Source organism: Leopardus geoffroyi, chromosome X, assembly GCF_018350155.1.
Source record: "Leopardus geoffroyi isolate Oge1 chromosome X, O.geoffroyi_Oge1_pat1.0, whole genome shotgun sequence".
Classification (NCBI taxonomy): domain Eukaryota; kingdom Metazoa; phylum Chordata; class Mammalia; order Carnivora; family Felidae; genus Leopardus; species Leopardus geoffroyi.
The window spans coordinates 124,287,623-124,305,213 of NC_059343.1; the positions used below are offsets into that span (position 1 = coordinate 124,287,623).

General features: G+C 43.1%; 1 protein-coding gene across 3 annotated transcripts in view; it reads left to right on the top strand.

Moving 5' to 3' along the window:
* The window catches only part of MTM1 (myotubularin 1), a 98,090-nt gene that overhangs the window by 76,972 nt on the left and 3,527 nt on the right, over positions 1 to 17,591 (top strand). For all 3 annotated transcript variants that reach the window (XM_045473047.1, XM_045473049.1, XM_045473048.1), the window contains 5 exons: positions 654 to 839; positions 6,775 to 6,981; positions 7,890 to 7,982; positions 8,676 to 8,789; positions 12,909 to 13,085. In XM_045473047.1, coding sequence (XP_045329003.1) covers positions 654 to 839; positions 6,775 to 6,981; positions 7,890 to 7,982; positions 8,676 to 8,789; positions 12,909 to 13,085 — 777 coding nt within the window. The remainder of the gene's footprint in view (positions 1 to 653; positions 840 to 6,774; positions 6,982 to 7,889; positions 7,983 to 8,675; positions 8,790 to 12,908; positions 13,086 to 17,591) is intronic.

Here is a 17,591-nt window from a genome sequence, read left to right on the forward strand (position 1 = left end):
TCTCTTTTGCAAAATGGGGATAGTAATACCTCCCTTGCTTGCAGCATTGCTGTAAGAATTAGATAAGATTATGGAAAGCAAGAATCAGTATCTGGAACCTCACTGGGGCTCATTAAATGGTGGCTGGTGTTAGCTGTGATAGAGTGTGCCTCCTTTTAATCCTGTTTAACCTATTGAAGTGTTATTGCCTATTCTGTGGGAGAGAACGTTGAGGCTCAGGGAGGTTGAGAGCCTTGCCTCAAATCACATAGCAAAGAGGGGCCAAAGCGCCTCCACCCCCTTCTACCCCCCTCCACCGCTGCTGAAGAAGAGTACTTCTACAGAGCTGATAGAGGACAAGGACCCTTGAGAACCTGCTCATGCCTTTCCAGATCCAGAAGAAGAGCTAGTAATTATGGAACATTTTGAAATGATTTTTTTCTTGTGAATACAGATCCCCAGGAAATTGCCAGCCCGCTATTTTCTTCTAGCTCAGAGTGTGACTAATGTTGTTGAGGCTGTGTTGGGTAGGAAGTCAGGTCACATCAGTCATTGCATCTAAGTCGGAAGATTTTAAGTTGAGATTTGGAGGACCAGTAACTTGAAATATTTGGCTAAATTACTGACGAAGTAGAAAATCCAACTGATTGTTTGTATATCTTGCTGTTTCTCAGGCAACAGGAGGAGGATATGAAAGTGATGATGCATATCACAACGCCGAACTTTTCTTCTTAGACATTCATAACATTCATGTTATGAGGGAATCTTTAAAAAAAGTCAAAGACATTGTTTATCCTAATGTGGAAGAATCTCACTGGTTGTCCAGTTTGGAGTCTACTCACTGGTTAGAACACATCAAGGCAAGTAAACATATATATATATATATATATATTTTTTTTTTTTTTTATGTTTATTTAATTTTGAGAGAGAGCAGGGGAGGGGCAGAGACAGAGAGGGAGACACAGAATCCGAAGTAGGCTCCAGGCTCTGAGCTGTCAGCACAGAGCCCAATGTGGGGCTCGAACTCATCAACCATGAGATCATGACCTGAGCCAGAGTTGGATGCTTAGTTGACTCAGCCACCCAGGTGCCCCAAGGCAAGTATATTTTTTTTTAAAAAAAGATTTACATGTATAAAAAAGGAAGTCATTGTTTTAGTGGAACAGGAATCTCTTTTAATTCCTTCAGTTTTAAAATTGAGCAGTTATTTGTAGTGTAGGGTTCTACATTTGACGGTTTTGTGTCTCTTTATAATTTGCTTACTTAAATTACAGATTTCACAGCATCACTCCAGAACAGTTTGAGTGTTGGTAGAGATGTCACTTCCCGTGTTGTCGATAGCAAGTAGTTGGGGTTTCATGCAGATTTATTTAGGAACAGCCAATTGATTATCTAACCGTTACTGGGTATGACCCTCAAGGACCTAGAGATAGATTGTTTTTATTGAAAATAATCTCAAATTGACTTATTTTAAAGAATGAACTTTATGCCTTGATTATATTCAATCCTTCATCTTGATAAAGGCATCAAAAGCCTGCAGTCTTTAAGAGTAAAAGTACTTGAAGCTATCTGAGGAAACTAACACTTTTAGAAACCACCATTTAGTTCTGTAAACAAACAAAAAGCCCACTTTAAATAGGTGCGTTTTTGATATAGATTATTTTCTAGTCAAATTGTACTTTCAAATTTGATAGGAATCATATTTCTCTTTTGCCTGTCTATAACTTTCATTTTTTTTCTTAATTCATTATTCTCAAAAAGGAGTTAGCAAAACAAATTAATTGTGACAGCTGAAGGTAACGTGGGGTCCTGGATGGCAGCCTGCTTTAGAAAAAGGACATTAAGTAGAAACTAAGGAGACCTGAATAAAGTATGCGCTTTATTAAAAATAAGTTAATATGCTCATTGATAATTTCATAGTATGTCAATATCGCTTCACTGGTTGTGACAAATGTACCACACCATTATAGGAGGTCAGGAATAGGGCAAACTGGGTCGAGTATATGCGAACTTTCTGTAGTACCTTTATAACTTTTCTGTAAATCTGAAACTATTCTAAAATAAACATTTATTTTTTAAAAAAGTAGTATTAGAAACAAAATTACTACCATTTTCAGAATATATATGTATCCGTTTGTTAAAACCGGAGTTAAATAAAATTAGTAAAAGGTAAACAAAAAAGTAGTGTACTCTTATATGCAAAGCATCACACTAGACCTCATGAATGGAAGAAGGTATGAGACATACTTCTGCCTTTAAGGAGGTTTGTGCGGTTGAAGACGTGGTATGTACATGTGACAGGAAAGCTTCTGCTCCTTGCTGCAGTGTGTTAAGTGGAAGGGACGAGGGAACCCATTCTAGAGAAGGAGGCACTCTGAACCAAAGTCCAGGAACAGGCCTGGGGGAGGCCCATTTTGGGAAGAGTGAGGAATGCTGGAGTTGCAGTTTCATCTCAGAGACCTGGGAGAAGCCAGGTGGTCAGAGGCCTTGGCCATGAAGCTAGGTTGTTGGAAGCCCCAGAGGTTTTGGAATAGTGAAGTAGTAGGAAAATGTTCTGGCAGCTTCTTATAGGAAAGGGAAGAAGGTAAAGTCAGAAAACAACCACTTCAGGTATCCAGAGGCAGGGTGGTAATGATCAGAATTAGAACATGTCCAGGTGGAGAGGGGGGCACTATGAAAGGGACAGACAGGAGAGCTTTCCGAGAAAGGGCCTGTGGGCTTGATGATTACCTAGACGCAGGGTCTCAAGAAATGTAGGCTGATGCCAAGAGGGTGAAGCTGGGTAACTGGGACTATGACACCACCATTTGCAGATGCAAGATTGTCCTGAGCAGGGTCTTGGTTAAGAAAAACATCATCTGGGGGCGCCTGGGTGGCGCAGTCGGTTAAGCGTCCGACTTCAGCCAGGTCACGATCTCGCGGTCCGTGAGTTCGAGCCCCGCATCGGGCTCTGGGCTGACGGCTCAGAGCCTGGAGCCTGTTTCCGATTCTGTGTCTCCCTCTCTCTCTGCCCCTCCCCCGTTCATGCTCTGTCTCTCTCTGTCCCAAAAATAAAAGGAAAAAAAAAAGAAAAAAAAGAAAAGAAAAACATCATCTGTTTGAGGCAGCGGCGGGCCATCCACCTGGTGATAGGTAACAGGCAATTTTCTTCCTGCAAAGTGGAACTCAGAACAGGGGCTTGGGACTGAGATGGAAACGTGAGAATCAGCTGTTGGGCAACCAACTCAAGCTGAGCCCTTTAATGACGCTGAGAGGGACACATAAGCAATGATTCTTGCTGAGTTCATGGGATTATGGTCATTTTTAGTTTCTTTTTTGTGCTTTTGTTCACCTCCATTTTTATCCAGTGAATATATATTACTTTTGTAAATAAGGGAGAGAGCTTTTTTTTCTGAAAGACAGGGCACAGGCACAGGAATTATTAGACAAGGTGAGTCAGCTCCTACTCTGAGCTAGATAGAAGAGAGACTGGTCAGAAGTAGGTCTTCTTCAATGGCTCACATGTCTGAAGAAATTAGGAGTCAAGGCCATTGCATAAGATGAAGTATGGAAGTTAGGACTTAAGGAATATGGAAAATGCCATAAAAGACCCCTGTAAATTTTTATCGTTTTGCCCAAAGAGAGGGAGATACAAAAGAAATGAAAGAAACTGTCATTGTTCTGTCTGGAGACCATCTGTAACTGGGGAGCCCAGAGAGACACCTGTAATGACATCTGACTCACGGCTACTTAGGCATAGGTCAAATTGTGCTAGAAGACAGAGGAGTAGAGTTATGGGTAGCGTTGAGCTTGACCTTGAAGATCAGGTGGGAATGGGGGAGCACGTTTGGGCTGTGCTGCTTCTGGAAGCTCTAGAGGAGAATCTGTTCCTCGCCTCTTCTAGCTTCAGGTGGCTGCTGGCGTTCCTTGCTTTGGCCAGATCACTTCAGTCTCTGCTTCCACGATCATGTTGCCTTCTCTCTGTGAAATCTCCCTCTGCTCCCTCTTATCAGGATATATGGGATGGAATTTAGGGCCCACCTGCATAATCCAGGATAACCTCTCCATCTCAAAGTCATTATCTTGATCACATCTGTAAAGTCTCTATTAACCATATAAGGCGGTATTCACAGATTTGCAGGGGCTAGGACCCAGCCATCTTTGGTGAGCATTATTCAGCCTCCCATGCTATTTTGCGGCCCCAGGACTACTGATAGACACGTGGAATGGCCACCACTAGCCTGCGTTCAGGCAAAACGGTCCGACCACTCTGTGCAACACAGGGCAGGCTTTGCGAGCGAAGAGACCACCACCTTGGCACGTGTCCTATATTGTCATTCTAGTTCACCGATGGAGCCCTGACAGGGTAGAGTGTCTCTCTGTTTCCTGGAGCTTACATTTTTTCTCTGCCCTTTTCTCTTTTTTTATGTTTATTTTTGAGAGAGACAGAGACAGAGCGAGGGAGGAGCAGAGAGAGACACACACACATAGAATCTGAAGCAGGCTCCAGACTCTGAGCTGTCAGCACAGAGCCCAACACGGAAGTCACGAACTGTGAGATCATGACCTGAGCCAAAGTCGGACACTTAACTGACTGAGCCACCCAGGCACCCCGCACCCCCCTCTGTCCTTTTCAACACTCTTCCCCTATAGACCTTCCCGTTGGAAAGTGACATATTATTTTGTGTTTCCTAGAAGGCGACATAATCCATGTCATCATGTTGTGGGCATTGTCTCTTTTAGTCCAACAGAAGCTGGTGGTGGGGGCGGGTACCATTACTTTAGAAAGGAACCACAATTCTGTGATTGGCTCAATGTGTCACATGTCATTACATAACTACCAGGCGTTCCTGTCAAGAAGCAATGGCGGGAATTCATACCCTATTGGCAAACATCTAATAATTTCTAAAGATAATTGGCTGAGATTGCGTTCTTTTTCGTGATAAGGGACATGTCTGGAGTGAAGTTGCCCTCCGTAAAAATGTTCCTTCAGTTGAACTCAAGTGACCTGCTGTATTACCACTGCTTCTCAACAGCCCTTTCTTCACAAGCACCTTAAATAAGAACTGTAAACGGGAGTTTGAGGAGATACTTAGAACGCTGGAAGAAATAAAGCTGCGCTAGTCATTTTAAAAACAGTGATTTTTGCACGAATAATTGATGTGCCATCAGGTCCCCTAACCTGTCCTTCTTGGGACTACTTTGTCCACTTATCTTTGGTTACTGTTTATGTCAACATGATAAAAGTACCTATTTTTAGGGGTGCCTGGCTGGCTTAGTCTGCAGAGCAAGCTACTCTTGATTTTGGGGTCGAGTGTTCAAGCCCCACATTAGGCATAGAGCTTACTGAAAAAATAAATAAGTAAAATGAAAAACCAGATCTTTCACTTACTCTTTTCCTTGAATTAGTGAAAGCGACCATAATACTTGACTGTTGCACAGCTGTTACAATTTGGGGAGCCCCCAAATGGCGTCATGTAGGTGAACGGCTGATGAACGCATGAAAAGACAGGGCCCTCGTACACTGACAGTGGCAACGTGAAGTGGTACAACGGCTTTTGAAAACGGTTTAGCAGTTTCTTAAAAAGTTAAATAAGTACACATTAGCGTGTGAGCCAACCATTTCACTCTTAGGCATTTACACAGGATAAATGAACACTTAAGTCCCTAGAAATGTGTGTATGTGCATCATTCATAGTAATCAAATACGAGAAACAACTACATGTCTATCAGCTGATTAATGGATAGATAAAATGTGATCTGTCAATAGAATGGAATTTTTTTTGGCCTTAAAAAGGAAGGAAGGACTGATACAGGCGACAACATGGATGTACCTTAAAAACATGCTGCTGAGTGCATTAAGCCAGTCAGGGTGCCTGGGCAGCTCAGTCAGTTAAGTGTCTGACTTTGGCTCAGGTCATGATCTCCCAGTTCATGGATTCAAGCCCCATTTCGAGCTCTGTGCTGACAGCTCGGACCTGGAGTCTGCTTCGGATTCTGTGTGTGTGTCTCTCTTTCTGCCCCTCCCTGCTCATATTCTCTCTTTCTCTCAAAAATAAATAAACATAAAAAAAGACCACCTATTTTATTATTCCATTTATATAAAATGTTTAGTAAACACAGAACTGTAGAGAAAGAAAGCAGATCATTGGTTGCCAGGAGCCGAGGAAGGGAGCAGGGTTTGACCTCAGATGGCACACGAGACTTTTTATGGGTGATGGGTTGTGATGATGGTTGCACAACTGTATAAATTTACAAAACCTTACCAAACCACACACTCATGGGTAAATTGTATGGTTCGTAAAGGATTACTCCATAAACACCTAAATCATCCAAAAATGACATTGTGGCAATAAGTGTTTGTGTACATAAATTTAGTAGTACTTCTAAGTCTCAAACTTTTACTAGAAGGCCATCCCTGTATCCTTACATAAGTATTCTACTTGTGAGCCACAGAGTAGTTCATATTTTGTCAAAGGCTCAGAGGTGATTTCCACTGTATCAGGCCTTTAGGGTCTAGACCTATTGGACCAGTGATTTTTCTAAAATGATCACTGTTACGAGCTGAATTGTGTCTCCTCCCCCCCCCCCCAAATTCATATCTTGAAGTCCTGAGGTACACCCTCCCCGTCCCCCCACCCTCCGTACTTCAGAGTATGACCTTTTTAGAAATAGGGTCAGTGCAGGTGCAGTTAGTTAAGATGAGGTCCTACTGGAGTAAGGTGGGCCCTTAATCCAGTAAGCTAGTAAAAAACTGTAATTTCACATTTCAGCAGTCTCTTACAGCCACCTACTGACTCACGTGTTCTTTGCCAGCTTGTTTTGACGGGAGCCATTCAAGTAGCAGACAAAGTTTCTTCAGGGAAGAGCTCAGTGCTTGTGCACTGCAGTGATGGATGGGACAGAACTGCCCAGCTGACGTCCCTGGCCATGCTGATGTTGGACAGCTTCTACCGGAGCATCGAAGGGTTTGAAATACTGGTACAGAAAGAATGGATAAGTTTTGGACATAAATTTGCATCTGTAAGTAAACCATAAAGGTCATTTTTTAAATGTCAGATCACTGCCATTTGAGATGTAAAAACTAGTCATTAAACCACATATTTGCTTTTGAAAAGGAAAATCCGAGGGATTGAATGATAAAAATCCGAGGGATTGAATGATAAGGACTCTACAGGTGTGAAAACGTGTGATGCCTGGGGTCAGGTAGAAGTTGTTTTAGGAGACTTCTTTATCCATCTGCACTATTTACAGTTTGATTTGAAAGTAATACCAGAAGCCTGCATGAAAATGTTCACATTGACTTTGTGTGAAAGGAGGAGGATAGGGTAACAATTCTTTCTCAACTACTATTAGAGCTATTAGAGCCAAATACATTTTACAGAGATACTAGATTCTTATTATTCTGATACACACATTTCCAGTTCTCGGTTCCAGATATCCTTTGCATAACCCTTCTGAACAAGGTCACTCAGGTGATGGTCATCCACATTTCCTAAGTAGTGTGAATAACATTTTCAAGTAGAAAGAATCATGGTTAATAAAAGAATAAATGGTGAGGTTTTTGTCTTGTTTTTAAGAGAGAAAGAACTTACTTTTAATGATAATGATAACACCCTTTTGGACCCAGCTTCAAGGCTTCAAACTTGAGGGTTGGTCCCTTCGTGCCACTGACATAACCGCAGAGTCATCTGGCCCTGTCTTCCTGCAGCTGCCCTGGACTGGTACAGAATTCCAGTCAGATGAAATAGTTGGGGCACATGTGTTGGTATTGCTATTTTATAGATGTTTATATACTTGATTTCCACTAGTTCAAAATTCGGCATTGGAAAGCAGATCATGGACTTGTATTGTCACATTTTGTGGGTTGTATGCTTTCTCAGTCTCGTGCCCTTAAATTATAACAAATCGTCTTCATCAATTCCTTTTAGAGAATAGGTCATGGTGACAAAAACCATGCCGATGCTGACCGGTCTCCTATTTTTCTCCAGTTTATTGATTGTGTATGGCAAATGTCAAAACAGGTAAGGGATATATAGGATAAAGATACGTTTGACTCAGTGTTTAAATATTTTGTTCTAATATCTGGGATTTGCCTCATCTCTATTTACATTCGTATGTTAATAATCGTTGAAGCCGGATGATGGGTATATGGGGTTTGTGGTTTTATTCTCACTACTATTTATGTCTGGGATTTTCCATAATGTCTTAAAAATTCAATATCTAACTGCAGCATCTCTACTAACGGAATTGACAGTACGTGTATAGAGGCATGTGTATATAGCTATGCCTGCTAACATATGACACCATAAATAATAAAACTACCCTATATGCCCTGTGCACCCAGGAGAACTGAGATAATTGGCTTGCTTTCCTATTTAGTTATTCAGTTATTTTATTTTGAGAGACAAAGACAGAGTAAGCAGGGGAGGGGCAGAGAGAGAGGGAGAGAGAGAATCCCAAGCAGGCTCTGCACTGTCAGCACAGGGCCCAGTGCTGGGCTCGATCCCACGAACTGTGAGATCATGACCTGAGCCGAAACCAAGAGTCGGAAGCTTAACCGACTGACTACTCGACTCTCCTTTAAACCCCTCAGTCCTGTGCACAGCACCAAGAAAAGAGCTGTAGGATGTGTGTGGATTATGCACCTCTTTTCAGTTCTGTAAGAGATCAGCCTCAAGTTTTCATGCTTTGTTGGCTTGTTTGCTTTTGTCTAGTTCCCTACAGCTTTTGAATTCAATGAACGGTTTTTGATTACAATTTTGGATCATCTGTATAGTTGCCGGTTTGGTACTTTCTTATACAACTGTGAATCTGCTCGAGAAAGACAGGTGAGTGGAAATGCTAATCGTTTTAGTTAAATGCGTCTGGTCTTTCCTGAAGGAAGAAGGAAAACAAAACGATAGCTTGGTTTGTGTGAAATGCAAATGTTTCTCATTTTTCACCACGGAGCCTGGGTGCTTTCACTTCAGCCAGGGCTTGTTGAGTGTCTGCTATTCAGTGCAGGGGTAAGACACTAACTTTGCCCTCAGAGAGTAGGAATGACTTTAAAGGTATGCAAGGGCTCCCTCCCAAAACACCATAAAAATGTCAGTAGAGGAAATTGTTTTAAAGGCATAAACCTACAAGAACAGGGAAGATGAAAAAGGAGATGTGGCAACCAAATTTTAGAAGCTGATAAGTTTGTAGACGACGTAGCTTGAGAAACTGAGTCTCAGATCAGCAGCAGGGGAGCCAGGAAGCAGCCCTCTTTGCACTGCCTAGAGTCCCAGATGACTCGGGTTTTCGGGCAGAGCGGAAGGATAAGACCACCCGAGGGTCTGTTGGGAATCAGCAATTAGCCTCCTCAGATCCCCTCCACTCTTCTGGAGCTGAGGACTCTGGCAGAGTGAGTCTCTGGGCAGGGGACCCGAGTGTCACCTGGGGGTGAGGCGAATGGAGAGGAACTGACTCTGAGGGCCGCAGCTTCTTTCCCCTACTGACTCCCAGCATTCTGGAAGCAAGTCCTCACGTTCCGGGAAGGAGCATGGAAGAACCTCTGTCGGTGAGGGTCGGGGGACAAAATGGAGCCCTCAGCCATTGTTGGTGGGGATGCAAAATGGTGCAGCCATAGTGGAAGACCGTGTGTTGGCTCCCTCAGAAGGCTAAACATGGAGTTTTCCTAGGACCCAGCAATTCCACTCCTAGGTACATACCCAAGGGAAATGAAGGCAGAAGTTGAAACAAAAATTCGCACACAGATGTTCACAGCAGCACTACTCACGATAGCTAAAAGGTGGCAACGACCCCAGGTCCATCAGCGAGGACGGGAGAAACAGAATGTGGTCTATGTATACTCTGGAATACTATTCAGTCATAAAAAGGAATGAAGTCAGGGTCCAGGCAACAGCATGGACAAACCTTGAAAACATGCTAAATGAGGGGAGCCAGACACAGAGGCCACGGATCGCATGATTCTATTTATTTGAAATGTCCAGAATAACAAGTACATCGAGGCAAGAAAGCAGATGAGTGTTTTCCAGGGGCGGGAGGGGAGAATGGGGGGGTGCCTGCTTAATGGGTATGAGGTTTCTATTTGGAGTGATGAAAATATCTCAGAACATGTTCCATGTGGAGTGATGAAAATATCTCGGAACGTGATAGAGGTGATGGTGGCACAGCTTTTGTGAGTGTACTGGATTGTAGACTTTAAAATGGTGAGTTTTATGGTATGTGAATTCCACTTCAATTAAAAACAATCATCTCTGGGGAAACTGGCCCGAGAAGAAGGACCTAAAGATACCAACACCTACAGTTCCCCACAGTGAAGCTCAGCTTGACAAGCCTCATGATCCGAGAGCTTCCAGTCGGCTCTTCAGCCCTCCGCTCTTAAATTGTAGCAGACAGCCAGGAGTGAGAAAAAGCAGCATGGAGAAAAGAGTTACCAGGTAGGAAGGGCAGAAACACACACAAGCAGTCATCATTTAATATCCCAAGAAAGATCAGAAAATGTTGGTGGTGAGAGGTAATAACAGGATGTTGTTTGGAAAGACCGTTTCGAGATCAGAAACCAACTTGAAATGAAACACATGATGTCCACAGAAATGAAAATCTCAGAAGAAGAGCTGGAAGAGGAGGTGAAATCTCCCAGAAAGACCATTAGAGATAGAGGTGGAATATGGAGACCAGATCACTCCTGGAGATCCAAAATCCACATAGTAGAGGTTCTAGAGAGAGAAAATGGGGAGGCCATAGAGCAGGAAATCACAGAAATAATTTGAGAATGTTTCCTAGAATTGAAGTACATGAGTTTCCACATTGAAAAGCCTGCCAAGGGCCCCAGTGCAGTGGAAAAAAATAGACCCCTACTAACACACATCTCCATGAAGTTTCAAAACAACCAGGGACAAAGAAAAGATCTTCCAAGCTTCCAAAGAGAAAAGGAACAGGTTATTTGCAAATAAGCATATTGAGAACACACGATTGTTCAGTATCAGTATTGGAAGCTAGAACTCAGTAGATCATTGCCTTCAGAATTTTATTTGTTTATTTATTTTTTTTTTTAGAGAGAATGAGAGTGCATGCAGGAGCAGGGGAGAGGGGGAGAGAGAGAGAGAGAGAGAGAGAGAGAGAGAGAGAGAGAGAAGGAGAGAATCTTAAGCAGGCTCCACGTTCAGTGCGGAGCCTGATGAGGGGCTCTATCCCACAACCCTGGAATCATGACCTGAGCCAAAATCAAGAGTCAGACGCTCAACCAAGCCACCCAGGCACCCCTACCTTCAGAATTTTAAAGGAAAATGGTTTCAACCTAGTATTCTCCAGCCACCAAACCGTCAAACAAATGACTAGGTAGGCCAAAGAAATTCTCAGACATGCATGGCATCAAGACTTCCCTCCGACACCAGCTTCTCTCGAAGCTGCTAGAGCGTCTGCTCCACGCAAACAAGGAAGAAGACTGGAATCCAGCTCAGAGAGAGGCAAGAGGGGGTGCTCAGGGCGAAACAGGAAAGAGATCATAGATGCGAGCTGGATACAAGACACAGAAGCACCCGGCGCAGCTTGCTTTCCTCCGAGGATCAGACTGTGAGCTCTGAACGTACAGTGTCTTGACAGAAGTTCGAGACGTTGGAGGAAGAGTTGGGGATTGGATTACTGGTAAATGCCAAGGAAAGTTAGCAAACGGAATAGGCAGTTGTTAAACCAAGGGAAGACGACAAAAATTGGGGAGAAAAAGTGACTATGTAGCCTGCCTGGGAAAAGCATTTGCTTCGCGATAGTGATCAAAACACTAAACGTCAGTCTCTTGAAAGCTGTGGGGGGTGGGGGGTGAGGCAGGAAAGAGACTGAGTGCCCGGAGCCGTTTAGCCCCCAGGTAGCAAGGAGGGCATGTTATCTAGAGATGTGGAGCTTAAGTACCAGGTAATCAAATCAATGTAAAAAAATCAAGCACAGTTGCTTGTGTGGAGAGAGGTGAGAGAGTTAATCTTTTTATAACAAACCTCGTCAAGCTACTTGATCTTTTAAACTATGTGCATGTATAAAAATAAAAACAAGCATGCAAATAAACACAACGCAATATAGATTGTGGCATCTGAAAGGTACAAATGAAGTTTTAGGTGGATTCCAAGGAAGGCAGACTTTTGCTGCCATTGTTATTGTTCACACATTAATGAAATATGCATGCTAAAGACATGTCTTCAGTTCCTGGCTTCAAGCTGTTCTTTTTTAGCATCCAGTTTTAGCTTATTGGTCCTTTCTTATTGAAGTCATTACTAGGAAGAATTTCACATTGTGCCATTGGTAATTTTAGTAGTTGTACCTTTTATTTCCCAAGCATTGGATTCTTCCTAGTTTATGCTCAAAATTGGTAGCAATCTATAATAAACTGCAAATGTGAATCTCTGTGTGGGATGATGGACACTGAATGAAAAAGTAAAGATTAAAGTCCGTTATCTAGGTGTTTTCAAATACCTGGATGGCAGCATATGATAAAGATTACACATCTGGATGGTTGCTTAAAATCACTTTATGTCTAGATACCAACTGTCAAGTAGGCACAGGTGAAGACCTTACAGTCCTAACAAATCTAAAAATGAAAAGAGCCAGCGGGATCTTGCGATAATTTTTCTTTCTGCTGAATTAAAAAGAACATACTGCCCAGATAGGTGTTCATAAATGTTTTACCTCGCCAGGAACAGTCATTTTAGGTCAGTGAATTGCATTTAATGGTACAGCGTTCTGCACCTCTGTCTTCTGGCAGAAATAGTGGCTCTCAAGCTAGGCCATTATCTATGCAAATATCAGGAAGTGGTTGCTGGGCACTCACTGGCCCGTGAGGCTTTTTGAGCCATTATGGGGATAATGTAAATGTGTGATTCAAGTTGAAGCTCAAATGTATTGCCACAGGCTGAAAAATGGTTCGCGTACTTGTGTGTTTTTACTTAGGCTTTCCACTTTCTCTTTCTCTATAGAAAGTTACAGAAAGAACAGTATCTTTGTGGTCACTGATAAACAGTAATAAAGACAAATTCAAAAACCCCTTCTATACTAAAGAAATCAATCGAGTTTTATATCCAGTTGCCAGTATGCGTCACTTGGAACTTTGGGTGAATTACTACATTAGATGGAACCCCAGAATCAAGCAACAAGTAAGTGAAATGACATTGTTAAAAGGCAGTGATGTGTATTAATTATTGCTTCTGGACTTAGATAATGTCATTTGGTAGTTTTTTTCAAAAATATTATGAGGGGGGAAATAGACAAAAAAAATACACTTGCTTTCAAATGCAGCTTTAATTGCTAAGCCACTTATTTTGATTGGCTTTAACTTATATTCCTATAAATAATACAATTTTGGGGGCGCCTGGGTGGCTCAGTTGGTTGAGCGTTCTACTTCCACTCAGGTCATGATCTCACAGTTTGTGAGTTCGAGCCCTGCATCAGGCTCTGTGCCGACAGCTCAGAACCTGGAGTCTGCTTCGGATTCTGTGTCTCCTTCTCTCCCTGCCCATCCTCTGCTTGTGCTCTGTCTCTCTCTGTCTCTCATAAATAAATAAATAAATAAATAAATAAATAAATAAATGTAAAAAAAAATTTTTTTTTAGATAGATAAATAAATAATACAGTTTTGGGGGCACCTGGATGGCTCAGTCAGTTAAGCGTCCAACTTCAGCTCAGGTCAAGATCTTGCAGTCTGTGAGTTCGAGCCCCACCTCGGGCTCTGTGCTGACAGCTCAGAGTCTGGAGCCTACTTCAGATTCTGTGTCTCCCTTATTCTGCTCGTCCCGTGCTTGTGCCTCTGTCTCTGTCTCTCTCAAGTAAATAAACATTACAAAAATAATAATACAATTTTTTTTACTAAAATGTAAACTGATTAGAAGCTCTGGAAAATTTTCGAGTTTTGATAGCCAAGGTTTTCGTTCAATTAGTGGACATTCTTGCACATCATAAGAAAATTCTTTCCAGGAAGTAGACTTAGATGATCGTTCAAAGAAAGAAAATATTTTCCAGTATCTACCCCAGGTGTATGTTCCAGGTCAGCTAATATCAGAGCACATTTCACTGAGGGGCATGTCTTCTAAAATACAGATAAGTGATCTGTCAGTGGATAGATTGGCCATTTATCAATCAAAACGGGAAACTGATTTTTGAAGCAAAAGATTCCACATTTTGTTGGAGACACACTCGGGCTTCTCCATTCTCCCCCTTCCGCTCCGCTCCAAAATCAAAGAAAAGTACAGCCTGCGCTGTAAAGGCACGGAAGCACCGCCAGTTCATGATTTAAGCGTGGTAAATCTTCAGTATTTGCAGTTGCTCTTTGTAAAGGTTTGCACGTTTTCCTGCAGTGTGGATGGTCGACTGACTACCTGTTCTCACAGGCCGGTGTGGCGTCAATGCCAGCTTTAATCCCGCTAGAAGTCGCAGGGCGACAGCAGGGCCCTGGCTCTGCGGTCTGTCTCTTCGATTGTTTATCCCACTCGGGCAGCTGGCCACAGGCCAGCCTGTGCCCTCTCTTCCCACTGGGGAATGCCCGCTCCTAGCTGGCACTCTCGTTTCAAGGTCTCTGCTGCTCACATGAAAGGCTTCTGCAATTCGGTAATGGTAGCAATGTGTAATCTCTCAGAAAGTGACAGATTCCAGGGCTGGAGAGCACTCGCTTGCTTAGTTTGGGATTTGAGAAGCATGTTGAGGGAATTTACTCAACAGTAGTTCTTGCATTTGAAATATCAAGTAAAGAGGAAATGGGAATTTTGCCAGGGTTCTAACTGTTACAGAGGACATGTTCCTTTTCTAATTAGAAAATATTCTATAGATGTGCACTGTGTCTTGCACATTGATCCTTTTATGTATTTATTGTAGCCTTTTTTTTTAAACCATTAGTAATTAGAAAGTATCAACAATTTCTGTACAGATCCTTTAATCTCCCCTCACCCATTTGTACTTGGAGAAACTCTTAAGATTGGAGGAATTTAGAGCAATTCATTTCTGAATATATAAAGGTGACAATTGGGTGACAAGTCAAGTTGGAAGAAACATCATTAGAATAACTTGCATCTCTCTCCCCTTATTTTCATAGAGCTTAGCAAAATGGACCTGGTCCAGATAGGAACACAGATTTTTTGATAGAGGTTTCTATGTTGAGACAGTAATTGGTCTGTATTATGATCTGTGAAAGTACTCAAAAAAGAAAGTAACTTACGCTTTCTCTGTAGATTTCTACATGTATCTTTGTATTTTCAGGGAGGGAGACACAGAGATTAAGAGGAGGTAGTGTCAGCCCCCAGGAGCTCCCAGGTTGATGGGGGTTCCCAGGAACATAAGTCCATGATGATAGTGCTCAGGGAGAAATGTCATAATAGAAGTGTGAGTTAAATGCCTTAGATTTCCTTAAAGATCTCACGTAGAACATTATTTCATACAGAAATAGATTTAAATCTGATCACATAGGGCTTCTTAAATTACAGAATGTAAACCTAAAGAAATACACTTAACCACTTAAAAGTTAAGTTGTTCAGTTGTCTGGCCCAGTGGGTACACACACCTTTACTGGGTACCTACAGCATTCAGAGCACTGCAAGTATCCCATCAGTACTGAAAGATACAAAAGCATATACTACATCCAGCCCCTCCCTGTGATGAGCTCTAGCCTAGAATAAGGTAGGGTTAGTGTGCTTTTCTTTTCTTTTTTCTTTTCTTCTCTTTTAAATGTTTATTTTGAGAGAGAGATTGTGAGCGAGCAGGGGAGGGGCAGAGAGAGAGAGAGAGAGAGACGGAATCCCAAGCACCATTAGCGCAAAGCCCGACGTGGGGCTTAAACTCAAGAACTGTGAGACCATGAGCTGGACTGAAATCAAGAGTCGGATGCTTAACCAACTGAGCCACCCAGGCATCCCAGGTGTGTGTGCTTTTGAAAAGCAAAAGCCACCAACCTTTGCTATGACATAAAAATTCGGCAGAGTTGATGGAAAGACCAATACTTACATTATAGGCGCTCTCCATAAGCAAATTCGGTACCTGTATTAATACGTGGGACTTGCTCATGCCAGAAGCACAAGTATTCAGTGAGTCCTGTTATAAACCTGAGTGGGGCCTTGGGCTGCTGGGGAGCTTCATATTCTACTTCGGGGGCCACTGTGCTCCCTACAGCTGTTAACCAGGCTGGCACTGGCAAGCTCACGTCTCTGCATAGCGATCGCCAGAGGTTGAGAACGAGGACAGTCAGATATGGACAGGCTGGCCTGTGTGGTGCTGAAGTCGTCTCCAGTAGGAGGGCCTGTCTTCTGTGCTGTGTCGACACTCTTTATTTCACACTCAGTCCCGAGTGAGAGGCCGTGGCGTGGCATTTATAGCCACTTGACTGTATTTAAACCTCATTTCTCATGGTTTTGTCTGTTGGACTCTTTCCTTGTATCCTCTAAATGGTTTGTATTTTTCTGTAGGCTAATGCCTTCTGGACATTTTGTACCCATCACTGGACTGAATTCGTTTTATTTCTAGTCATTTTTTTGGTCTACTCTCTCGAGTTTTCTAATTATACAGCCTTGTCCTCTGCAAAAATGAGTTTTACCTCTGATTTCTTTTTCTTGTCTAATTGTGCTTGCTGGTACAATAACAAACTGATCCTCATAGTCATATGAAGAAAAGACAGTTTTAAAAATAGCCAAGACAGTTTTGAAGGAGAGAATCTCGAGAAAGAACTTGCCCTGAGATTCGAAAAGGTAGAGCCCAGAAACAGACTGTACAGGTGTGGGGCCCAGTAGGTGACACCAAGCAGAGAGGATGGACGGTTGATGGTGAACAGGCCTGGCACAGCAGATCAAAGTGGACGTGTCTAAAATGGAACTCTTCGTCCCCCAGAACCTGTGCCTCCTGCCATCTTCCCATCTCTGTTCTCGGCAACCCCATCCTAGTCACTCTGGCCAGAGACTGGGCAGTCCTCCTTGACTCCCTCCTCCCTTGCACCCCTTATCCAGTCTGTCGGCAGAGCCTGCTGGACTGGGCCCTCCGAACCTATAGGACTCTGGATACTCTGCACCAGTCCCCCTGCTGCTGGCCCCGTGCGGGCTGTGTGATGCTGCCTAGCCTTGTAGCTGGGCTCCCCGATCCCACCCTTGCTTCCTTCTGGCACGTTCTCAACATGGTAACCAGAGCAGGCCTTGCAAAGCGGATCCCAGATCCCACCACCCCTCCACTCGGAAGTGTCCAGGGAACCAGTCGCCTCACCCGGCACCAAAGCCCAGGTCCCTGCAACGGCCTCTGAGGCCTGACGTGGCATCCTTCCAGCCCTGTCCCTCTTACACCACTCTACTTCTCTTCCATAGTGTTCCTCACCTTTGAACACCTTCTGTAACTCAGACCTGTAGTATTCTCTGTCTGTCTCCCTCTGCTGGAAGAGAAATGGCATTAAAAACTGGGATTTGGGGCTCCTTTGTTCACTGATGGGTCCCAAGCGCCTGGAACAGTGTCTGCCCTCAGCTGAATACACAGAGAAAGATGGACAAAAGACATTACCAGGCCACGCACAGCACTTACTTGGTATCAGGCACTCTACCAAGCATTCCTGTTCCAATGCCATATGCATCTTTCTGGAAAACCTCGCGTTCTGCAGTTACGGTAAAAAAAAAAAAAAAAACAAACAAAAAACAGGGTTTACA